This window comes from Aristolochia californica, unplaced genomic scaffold (assembly GCF_029961685.1).
Source record: "Aristolochia californica isolate CCGP_79_NKW_82.1479 unplaced genomic scaffold, dmAriCali1.0.hap1 SCAF_13, whole genome shotgun sequence".
In the NCBI taxonomy this organism is placed as follows: domain Eukaryota; kingdom Viridiplantae; phylum Streptophyta; class Magnoliopsida; order Piperales; family Aristolochiaceae; genus Aristolochia; species Aristolochia californica.
In genome coordinates this window covers 26,024,640-26,036,649 of record NW_027181804.1, presented here as the reverse complement: position 1 = coordinate 26,036,649, position 12,010 = coordinate 26,024,640, and the positions used below count along the sequence as shown (strand labels likewise).

The window sequence follows — 12,010 nt, the reverse complement described above, 5'->3', positions numbered from 1 at the left end:
GGTGGAGTCAAGTTTTTGGGCTTCCTCTGTAGCTCGATACTCTCGTTAGTGTTTTTATTAGAACACTTTTTACACTTATTTATGCATGTATTCATATGATTTTGTGACATTCATCCTTCTAGGGGTGATCACTTGAAAACTCATTTCATATGTTGGCCCTTTGGAAACTCGAACACTTGACATACTACTTGCTTTGTTACCAAATTGTCCACATGTTTCTTTAAGTATTTATCAAAATAGAAGATTACATAGGGTTTGAAAAGGAAAAATAAATCGACTAATGTTTCTCTAACTAAGACACTATCTCCTAAACTAACTTTGGTGTTAACTTAAACTTCTAAAACTAGAAATTCCTGAAGTAATTTAGACCCCTACTCTCTCATAAATTCTAACATCTATTTTACCCTTCTACTTAAAAGTTTTCATGACCTTGGACCCTCTTATATTCTTTCTCACTAATTTTACACCTACATCATTCATATTCTAACTCAGACTTTTGAAATTAAGCTTCCCTTTATTTGGAGTAAGGGTATTTCATGTTTGCCCTTCCTCAATTTTGGTCTCCATACATGGAGAAGAGTTACATGTTCGGTCTCCAAATAGTGATGAAATTAGAGTGATTACCTAAAAATAATAACTTATCCCCCTAAAAAACAAAAAATCCCATTTAAACTAGGGTCATTAGAGTAGATGCTTTAGGATAAAAAAAAAAAAAAAGTTCCCTAGTAATGGCAATGAGTTCCCTATCTGTCATTTCTTTCTCTCTAAAAAGGTAACTTGTCTTCCCTAAAAAATGAAATTTCAATTCTCACACTAATTAGAGTAGCGGGGATAAAAAGAGGTTTCATAATAGTGGGAATGAGTTTTCTACCCGTTGTTAACATATAAAAGAATCTAGTCCACAAAATAGTGCAACTGTAAGTACAACAACGGAAAGAAAATCACAAAAGTTCGAGTGTTAGAGTCCAATCTTTGAAGTTGCTCTTATAATTCGATCTCCACACACGACTTGATTAAAACCTAACACAATTTGATAAATGAATAGGAACTTCTTTAGCTGGTTAGCTTCAACTTTACAACTAACTTTCACTTTGTTCTTGATGAGAAAATTTGATCCCGTAACTAGTCTAAGAATAGTTGCTAAGTAGCAACAAAGATGATTATTAGTTTTTACTTTTATTGCAGAATTCCACTAGAGTTTTGGACATAGATTAAACTTTGGTGTGTAGGTAGGGCCACAAAAGTTTTTTTCTTCAAATGAGTGTAGTTTCCCTATACAAACTTTTCTAATTGCTCTAGCAATTTTTCCCTCCAAAAGTTCTCATTTTATGGAGAATTGGCCTCTATTGATAGGCCAAAGCTAGGTGGTAACTACCCACCTTTATCTCTTCCACTTGATACTTCCTATTTTTGACCAAGGGTGGTTGGTTTTTTTCTCTCCACTTGATCCTCTCCATCTTCCACAAGGGTTGTTGGTTGAACCACCCACCTTTTTTCTCCTCCACTTGATCTTTCTCATATTTGATTATTTCTAATCCATGAAAAATGTGACATATGTTAAGCCATTGATTAGCTAATATTTTGTGGATTTCAAACTTCAAAGTGTCACCTTATTTGTCCCTATTCTATAGGTGTCATGTGTCTATTATGTGTTATTTCTCTTGCTTAGGTGACAATTTCCTACAATACCATGTGCCACCTCCCTTGCTTAGGTGGCAATTATTCTCTAATTTTATTTTAATGTTAGCTCATATGATTGGCCTAATGTTAACTATTGATCGAGTTCTAATCTCAATAATTGATCCAAATTTTGATCAAGGCTTTGACTTTGACTGTTAATCAATTGTTAACCAATTTCTATAATTCGACCATTAAGAGTTCCAATTTTGATTAGTGGTCAGATACTTCAAATCTTGATCGTTGATAAATATGCATGATTTGAACCATCGATCGAAGTTCTAATTTTGGTGATCAAATTTTTATATCTATTGATGCCTCCCTTCAAAACTTTTCATTGGAATAATGGACAAGGCTTGAAGTTTTTTCCTTTTTCGTTGATGGATTTTAGTGTCTTGACTTGATTTTGGGATCATTTTGTATATACTCAATTACCTTAATCAAGAGAATTAGATATTTCTCCTTGTTATCAATTTTTTTTGCAAAATTGCCCAACTCGATCAACACAATAGCATACTCGCATAATGGTATTCAATCTCTCTTAAATATGAGACCTTACTCATCGATTTAATTTGAATTTTTATCAAATGCTAATTGATAACTAGTTACAAGTTTAGATAAATAAAAAGAAAAACAGATTCAAACTCTAGATATATGGTGTGAAGATGTTCAAATTGCAATCTAACTCTTCCCAAAAACTAACCCATCTTCAAATGGACTCCATGCCACTTTCTTCTATAACGGCTTCCTCATTCCTTTAAAATCTTCCATCACTGCTGGTTTAGCCGTGAGTGTATGTGGCTTGGTATTGCTTGTGGAACTACTGTAACCAATATGGTTGTTGAAGCTTGATAACTTCTCTATGATTTCAAGTGAAATTGTCGGTTTAGCCATGAGGGTCTATGGCTTGGTATTGAAGTTGGTTGATGAATAGCAAGGATGAACCAATTTCTAATAACTTTGTTCACATGGATACAACCAAGGAGAATTGGGACACGTGTTCTAAGTGATATTCTTCTTCTAACAGTCTCCAAAAGATTTATAATGTTTTTTAGGAGATGTACATGAAAAGCAAGGTAACAATCTTCATGGGTATTTTGCTAGGTTTCGGGGCCTTCTACAATAGTGAAAGGTTACATAACCATATTTTACTAATATTGCAGTCCAAGAAAGACAAAGGGAAGCCCTTGTGTCTGCCATATGCCTTGCCAATTTGAAGTGCTACTTTGGTGTTGCAAAATCTTATGTACTATTGGAACTTGTATGAAAAACCATATTTTTATAAAGCAAATCACACATCAACCTCTGTTACAAACACTAGCAAAAAGGTACCTATTGAATCAACTAAAGGGAAGATGACTATGATGGAGGAGGACTACATTTTCTACATAAACTTAAGACATTAATGTATGCTCTTTCAAGTGCACCTACAACCACAATTGCTACTACTGTTATGTTATCTTTTCAGGACATTAAGACAAACACAAGTGATTTGTGGTGTCAATGAGAGGGGAGGTCTCTATTTTCTAGATCCCTCAATTCATCGGTTAAATCCATTTCTCAATTACCTTATGAATTTTTTTAGCTTGGGAAGCATCACAGATCTATTTCGACCCAGGCAAAACATTATGTCTTCTAATTCTTCCTTTTTAGTTCATTTTGATGTTTATGGACTAGTTAATGTTTTGAATATTTCATAATCAAAGTATTTTTATATATTTGTGGTAGAGTTATTTGGTTATATTTGATGAAAGATTGATCTGAAGTTTTTTTCTATCTTTAACTATTTTTGTGTTATGGTTGAAACATAGTTTTAGAAAAACAATGTCTTCAAGTCTGATAATGCTAAAGAATAATTTTTCTTCTCAATTTCAAACTCTATGTCAATCGAAGGGCATTATTTATCAATCATCTTGTGCCCATACACCACAATAGAATGGTGTTTTAGAAAGGAAGAACAAACACCTTATTGACGTTGCCAGAGCACTCATGTTATCCATAATTGTCCCCCAATATTATTGGCTATATGTTGTAATTACAATTTGTTTTCTAATTAATCGCATGCCTTCCACTTTGTTACATGATCATAAACCATTCTCTAAATTGTTCATTGATGCATCTCCATTTCCATTAACTCCTCATGTGTTTGGATGCGTTTCTTTTGTGCATACTTTGGGTCCTCAACAAAATAAGTATAGTCCCAAAGCCATTTAAGTGTATATTCTTGGATGGTTCAAAAACTCGAAAGGGGTATGTGTTACTCCGCTACTATGAGGCAAACCTTTGTTCTATTGGTATAACATTCTTTGAAGATCAGTCATACTTTTTCGTTAGTTTCCCTCCTAGATTTCAATCTTCTACATGGATGCCTAGAGTGGTTACTTCATTGGACTCATACCTTCTACAAGAAGAGCAGCCATCTCCCTTAGCACTTGAGATCTCTCTCTCTCCCCGCTACTGACCATTCACCTGTGGAGTCTCTTGATGTTTCTAAGGTATATCCTCCTCCACCTTCTCCTATTGTATATGGACCTCCTTATGACACTAGACCAATTGCTCTTTGTAAGAAACCTCGTTTAAGCACTTCTCACCCTATTGCACATATTTTAGCCACTCACCGATTGTTTTCAAGTTGTGTTTTCTTTTTAACCAGTATCATCTTTCATACTACCATCACTTATGACGATGCCTCAAAAGATCTAAGGTGGAAAACAGTCATGGATGAAGAAATACAAGCAATATATAAAACAATACTTGGAACTTGTTCTCTCCTTCCCATCTAAGAAGACGATCGGTTGAAAATAGTTTTTTACACTTAAATATAATCCTAATGGTATAGTGGCTCGATGCAAGGCAAAACTTAGTATCTAAAAGATATACTCAATCTTATGGTATGTCTGATGGAACCTTCTCTCTAATGGCTAAGTTGAATTCAATATAGGTTCTTATTTCTTTAGCAACTAATGTTAAATGACTTATCTATAGTTAGATATTAAAAATTCTTTTTTGAATGGTGATTTATCAGAGGAGATTTATATGATTCAACCACCTGGTTATATGGTTGAGTTTAAATATTAAAAGTGTTTTTTTGAATAGTGATTTATTCAAAGAAGTTTATATAATTCAACCACCTGGTTCTATGATTGAGGAGGAGAAGGTATGCCATTTGAATAAGGTTATTTTATGGGTTGAAACAGTCTCCTTGTGCCTCATTTGACAAATTTATTATGATTTTTACCTTCCTTGGGTCCAAGAGCTATGAAAATAATTACTCGATCCTTACAAAAATAACTACAAAAGATATGATTCTTAATGATGCTTATGTTGATGATATTATTATCATCGCAAGGGACTCTGAGGGTATTCAAGAAAGAAAGATTTGAATAAAAAGTTTCAAACTAAAGACCTAAGATCACTCGAATACTTCCTGGGTGTAGAATTTCTTCTACCAATTACAACATTATTTTGTCTCAAGACAAGTATGTCCTTGATCTATTAAAAGAAATTACAATACTTGGGTGTAAACCAACTAATACACCTATGAAACCCAATGTTGAGCTATGTACTGAATCAAGTGATAATGTTGATGTTGACATATTCTAACTGTTGGTTGGAAAACTGATTTATACCATAGTTACGAGACCATGTATGTATCTCTTATTCTATAAGTGTCATCAATTAATTTATACATCAACCTTGCCAATGTATAGGAGAAAATCTAGTCACTTGGAGAAGTAAAAAATAGTGTTGTAGCGAGATCAAGTGCTAAGGAAGATGGAACATGCAATAAGTGAGTTGTTTTGGCTTAAAATCATTAATGACAAAACTTGATTTCCCAATAACCAAAACCCATGCCATTGTGATAATCACGCCGTCATTCAGATTACAACCAATATAATCTTCCGTGAAAGAACAAAACACATTAAAATAAATTATCATTTTATTCAAAAAACAAAAAATTACAAGTCGATGTTATATCTATGCAATACACTTCTTCCAAAAGTCAATTGATAGATATTTTTACAAAAACCATTGTTGCAAAACCTCTCTATCACTTACTCCAAACTGAAAAATATTTGATATTGTTACACCAACTAGAGAGAGACTATTGAAAAAGTATTAGTGGCATACATTATAATTAGGTAGACAAGTGACACAACTTTTAATTACATACTTTTTAAGTGTTTTTTTTTACCCATCATGTACTAGGGTTAGAAAACCCTGAGTAACAAATAAGAAGGGGAGGATATATTCATTCCAATGAGTCCCCTAATTGAGCATACCCTATTCTCTCCTTCATAACACATGCTTTCTCCTACCTAGGTGTATTCTCTTCTTCTCTTCTTTTTCTCTCTCTTACTCTTGATTCTTTAGACTCTTTAGACATGAAAACCTAGACTAAAATCATTGGTTAAAGGACAGGGTAACTAAAGAATCTCACTATGTGTATAGACCTTTTGAATCACTCACCTTATAAATACTTAATTGATTGATAATTCCAATAATAAAAAGAAGTTGTAAAAAAAAAATTACCTTTCGAGCAAATAATCCTCCAGGGGCACGAATGCACGCTGCACATACGACAATCCAGCCATAAAGACCACGATTTCATTCATGGCCTCTCCGTCCTTAAGTTGCGTGATGTGAAAAGCAAATAACATATAGAAGCTCTTGGGTCATAATGCCCTTCGTACAACAATAATTAACAGAAACCCTAATCACATTTTAGTGGCTACTAAATATTATATTTTTCCAGAGAACGTAAATTCGGGCGTGTCTCCAGCAAAATGGCCCCAGTAGAGTCGGCAGTTTGAAGCCCTCCACCTCTTTCTGGCCAGCTCCACCCGTCGAATCTCAACATCTGAAGCCACTGTCGTCAGGCTGCTAACTTGTTATATGGATCTATCAGGTCCTTTATCGTTCAAAAGGAACCACAAAGATCGCCACATGAACGTTCTGTTACCCAAAATTTTTCACTTCCTCAGGTGTTCAGGAATGAGGCGCTGAAGAAGTTCAGGAGAAGCACCCGCAAGCTCTACAGTTTGTTCATAGTTACTACCATTTGGAGTACTCAGAATAAAACAACCAAAATCATAAATTTAAGACGGCCAAGGTTACCTTGTGGCTTGAAGTCAAATAAAGCAGGCAAGGACCGTCCATTGGGCAGTCGTGTGTTGGGGTCTCTCAGCTCATCGAAGAATGGGTGAGCGCAAGCCTCCAACTGTGGATAGAAGTAAGGTTGAAATCACATTCAGAAAATCTGGACTTCCTGTCCTGGTTAGAAGGATGGGTACGTCCAGGATCATATAGAAGGCTTTATGGTGAAATACAAGAAACTTATAGCGAGTATACTAGACATAACAGAAGACATAGTTGGATCAGTACTTCTTGCTCAGGTCAACAATATGGCTATATGCAGGAAATGGTCCTGTTCTCTAGAACAACCATGGGAAGACACAAGCTTCCTTGACATTTACGTCCAGGCAATGTAAGGATTACAACAGTACAAGGCAGAATTGGTGGAACTTACAGCAGTGCAGCGCAGGTTCGGGGAATACTGGAGCAGCCTTGAGACGAGGTCAACAGCTTCAGGAGGCATTCTCTTGTTAAATACCTGCAAGATTGAAAAGAGTAAACTATCTGCATTACCTACTAAAAGAATATCACCTGAATTAGTTGTTCCAGACCTTGTGCCATGGGTGAGCTTTGATCTGAGGGAATTTGAACTCTGTGTAATTTGGATTCATACACTTGATCTCCTCTCTGGTTGGGGTCCCCAAAACCTGATACATGACAAAATAAACCACCTGAAAGTAAGACACATTGAATGCAAACGCCATAGGAAATGAATCAAAGGTCAAATATCAATATCAGACCTTGATGATCTCTACCAGCTGATCAACTCCACTTTCCCCTGGAAATAAAGGCTGTATATTACCACAAAAACACTCAACATCAGATCAGAGAAACCTGAAATTTAGTCAGCCTTTCATCCCAAAATCTCATAAATAGTCCTGCCGAATCACTATGGTCATTGCACCCTAGAACGGGCAGTTAACTAGGGTACATAGAAAGTGCCCTCCCAAGCATATCAGTCCAAGATGTACAAAACATCTTTACACATTCTGAAGTGCTAGTACTTATGTAGAACGCATCTTTGCTGTTTGCAAGTCGGTGAGGCTCAGAAGACAAGGAGGAAGAACAAGCAAAGTCATCACGATTCAACAGGTTCCAGGTATAATTTGATTTTGAAAAGAAAATGGTTGGCAGCCAAGACTACTCAATCGAGGGTCTACACCTACCGAGGGTAACTATCAATTAGAAGTGGAAAATTTTGTATAGTAAAATGTCAAAAAGAAGGTCTCACATAATTATCATAGCTTGTGCATAAACACATTTAGAGACAAACAGTACTGTACAACAACCTCAAATAAACAAGCAAGACAAATTCATTAATACTGAGACTTTTATGAGGACTCCCACCTGTCCCAGAAGAAGCTCAGCTACCACACAACCCGCAGACCACATGTCGATAGCTGTAGTATACTCAGTGGCTCCAAAGATGAGTTCTGGAGCCCTATAATATCGCGAACAGATGTATGATATATTAGGTTCACCAGGTACCTACAACAGACAGCAACGTAGTCAAGTTCACCTAATTGCAGAATTTAGATTCCAAATGCAAGTGAAAAGACATACCAACTTTTTGGCACTTCCAAAATCACAAAGCTTCAATTGATGGGTATGAGGGTTGACCTGTCAAATGGTTGTGCATTGTTTAAGTTTCAATTTACATAAGAAAAATTCCAAAGAATATGGACAAATCTGCAGAGCTTGGTATAATTTTATATGGATATGTAAATAAATGCACACAAGGAGGATCTCTGCAGCATAGATAATGATCAATATTAACGGATAAAAGTGGGAATAAAAGAGAAGTAAAATCTGTGATCACTTACCAACAAATTCTGGGGTTTAATGTCACGATGACACACACCAATAACATTGTGAATATAAGCCAGAGCACGACAAATCTACCAGAAAGAAAAGCAGGGATTTTTAGAACACATCACGAGGTTTTAAAGCTAAAATAAATCAGTTAGAAAAGAAATGGAAAAACCTCCTTACGAATTAGATAGGTATTGTCAATAATCTAAATAACAAAGTTAATTCTTTAATGCCACAAAATTAGAATGTCTAACACTAAGTTACCCACCTGATATGCATAGAGTTGCACATATATTAAAGGCATATGTTGGTTCATCCTAGTATATTGCTTTAAAACCCTATATACGGTCTCTGAAATGTACTCCATAACAAGGTTAAGGTACAGCTCATCTTTTTCAGTCGTAGAGAAAAAACAGTGTTTCAGTTGAACAACATTTGGGTGCTCCAATACACGCATAATTTGCAGTTCTCTGTTCTTGTATCTCTTATCCTGCAGCACCTTCTTTATAGCCACAGCTTCCCCAGTTTCTAGGCATTTGGCCTGCAGCAGCCAAAAGATATGAATATGTCTAGGGTTACCAAATTGAATCAGGTTTTGTCTTACATGAATCAATGATTCCTACCTGGAAAACAACACCAAATGAGCCTGTACCAACCACCCTTTCAGCCATATATGAGATTACCTGTGAATAATTGAAGAATAGACTATCATCAACTAAATCAAGTTCAATAAAGCACATTTGCAATATTGCATTTTTCATTTAGTGAAAGATCTGGAATCACTAATGAAGTAAGCAGAAAACAGTGGCAAAGTATAATACAAATGTAGGCTACCAAAGATTACATGCATATAACAATCAAATAGACAGTCAGACAAAAGAAAAAACTCATTGTAGCCATGAAACAAGACAAAAATACACACATCGGAAACAACATAAAAACTAAGTAAAGATACCAGCAAAGTAAGGTCAAAGGCGGGTTGATGCACAGAGAAAAGTGAACATCACTCCAAGGGTTATCTACTCTCAAAGATGTAAAGTACGTTATTACATCTGTGGAAAGCATGGAGCCATCCAATCTTATAAGAAGTAAAGATTCCATTGCTTTAGAGACTGAGCTCTGACACACTTCAGCTATTTACTTGTGGACACATCAGAATGGCCTCATTAAAAGATGTCACATCTATTCCCACTTTATGTCTGCACTAGGGAGGGAATAAATGATATCAAACATCATTTGCAAGATGATTACATGAGAGAATAAATGATGTCAATCATCATTTGCAAGATGATTACATGAGAGAATAAATGATACCTGTTTTTGCTGACCATTGCGACCACCTATTGTTGTTGCAATAGTTTGGCCGGCCTCAGTTCCATTTCCACTCACAACAGTAGCTTCAAGATCCTGCAGGATCAAATGATTACAAAACAAGCCACTTTCAAGACAGGCAGGTGCTTACCAGAGAAACAGCCATACATCAGCAAAGCAAAAAGGCATATACCTTGTCATCATGGTGATCAGTCTTACTATCATCTCTAATTTTCATTTCATGCATTTCTCTAGGAAGCTGATCGACCCCGCTCTTTCCACTTCTATCAAAAGCACCAATACTGGATGTGGTTGCATTTGTTTCTAAGGTAGTGCTAGCCAAATGCTGCTCTATCTCCATAGAAGCATTTCCATCAGAAAGGCTTTTCCCATCTACATCAGTATCAACTTTTACTCTTTTGGTTCCTGAACCACCACCCTAGAAGAGCAAAGAAGTGATATCAGGCAAAAGCCAAAATAGATATATTTTAAAAGATTACAAAAGTTCAAATTAAAGAACTTGGACAAAGAGAACAAAAACAGACTAAAAAAAAAAAGAAAAAAAACTTGATGGGGATAACCGTTATCTAGAAGTAATGAGTTTACTACAAATACATAAAATTTAACCAGGTTTCCTAACAACAGCATATCTGGACTTTTAAGTGTCAAATAAAAAATACCAATTATGTGTTATTAACAGGCAAACAGGTGGTTTGCTGTCATCTTTCAATTTTCCAAGCAAATCCAATCAACGAATCCTTCAATATTGGGTTACGATGGGTAAACATCCAAACAAAAATGTGATCACAGATGCATAAACAGTGAACAATTACCTAGAAAGCTAACTTCATTATCTAAGCCGTAAACAGATGACTGGATTATATGGGAAATAAGAGTCGTTACATAATTAAAGAGCCACCACAAAGATCACACAAGCCACATTCAACGCCGTTCTTAATTAAACAATTCAGAGAATTACCACAGAGTGCCACAGAAGAGGAAAAATCTCTCTGAATAATAATCAGAGCACAATACATGCATAAAACTTCACCTCTCAGAAAACACATAATGGCCTCATAAAATAGAATAACATAAAATGCACGGTCAAAAAGTAATCAAACTAGACCTCCTCATATAACACAAATTCAACACCTTGGGAGAAAGCAGAGGTTCAAATGAGGTAAAAAATAGATCAAAACGGGAAGAAAAGAAAAGGACACTCACGGGATCCGAAACAGAGGAACGGCCGGAGGCAATGCTCTTGAGGCGCCGCATCACATGCATGGCTCTCCCTTCTACAAAACACAACTCGCCGCTCAGTATTCTTATTTTGCTTCTTCTACTTCTTCTTCCTCTCTTGCTCTTCCTCCGCAAGAAACCCTTTTCTCCCCTCTTCCGTGTCGCAGAAACCTCCCGAAAAGAGGAAGAGAAAAAGGCAGAAAAGCGAAAAAAAAAAAAAAGAAAAAAAAAACGGAAAACAAAACAAAACAAAACAAAACAAAACGAGAGCAAAAAAGGGAAACTCCCTCTTCTTCTTTCTTCTTTCTCCTCGCACCGGATGTTAGCGCCAGCGTGAATCCCCCAAGATACCCTCACGTTTTTTCAAAAATGCCACTCGTCTTTCCTCCCGGTCAAAGCCCGCACTACCAATCATGACTCTGTCTTATCCGTACGACGGTCAATGTTTTGCCTCTCATCCGTCGATCTGAAATCCCACGGCTGGAACACAAAAACGTACTTCTCGTATATTTCCTAAAATAGCCTCTTTTAGCAACGGAAATTACTAGGATCTCATCGGTGAGATTCGGACATGACCGGGATATCCGGGAAGATGTCTCTGCGGGGATCGTTTTACCGTTGGTCTTGGTGCGTGCGAATCGGTCTTCCTTCTTTCGCCAACCGGTAATCCAATTTCAATCTCGAACCCAAAAAATTAAAAAAATAATAATTAATAATAAACTTAAACTAAAATTAACATGTGGCCCCACCTAATTGAGGAGGGCGGAAAGACGAAAAAAACCCTGGATTCCGAAGGGTCATGATTACTCTGTGTGGGCCCGGCGCTAATCTTAGT

General features: G+C 36.2%; 1 protein-coding gene across 1 annotated transcript; it reads right to left on the bottom strand.

The window, feature by feature from the left end:
• Positions 1 to 6,255: 6,255 nt before the first annotated feature.
• LOC137947581 (shaggy-related protein kinase epsilon-like) lies at positions 6,256 to 11,381 on the bottom strand. The gene is made up of 13 exons (XM_068793383.1): positions 11,161 to 11,381; positions 10,130 to 10,375; positions 9,940 to 10,032; positions 9,249 to 9,308; positions 8,894 to 9,166; positions 8,637 to 8,711; positions 8,377 to 8,433; positions 8,161 to 8,301; positions 7,554 to 7,604; positions 7,365 to 7,460; positions 7,208 to 7,291; positions 6,796 to 6,898; positions 6,256 to 6,712 (listed from the first exon to the last, which is right to left on the bottom strand). Exons 1-13 carry the CDS (start codon positions 11,218 to 11,220, stop codon positions 6,651 to 6,653), a joined length of 1,401 nt encoding a protein of 466 aa, XP_068649484.1. The 5' UTR covers positions 11,221 to 11,381; the 3' UTR covers positions 6,256 to 6,650.
• Between the last annotated feature and the right edge of the window lie 629 nt (positions 11,382 to 12,010).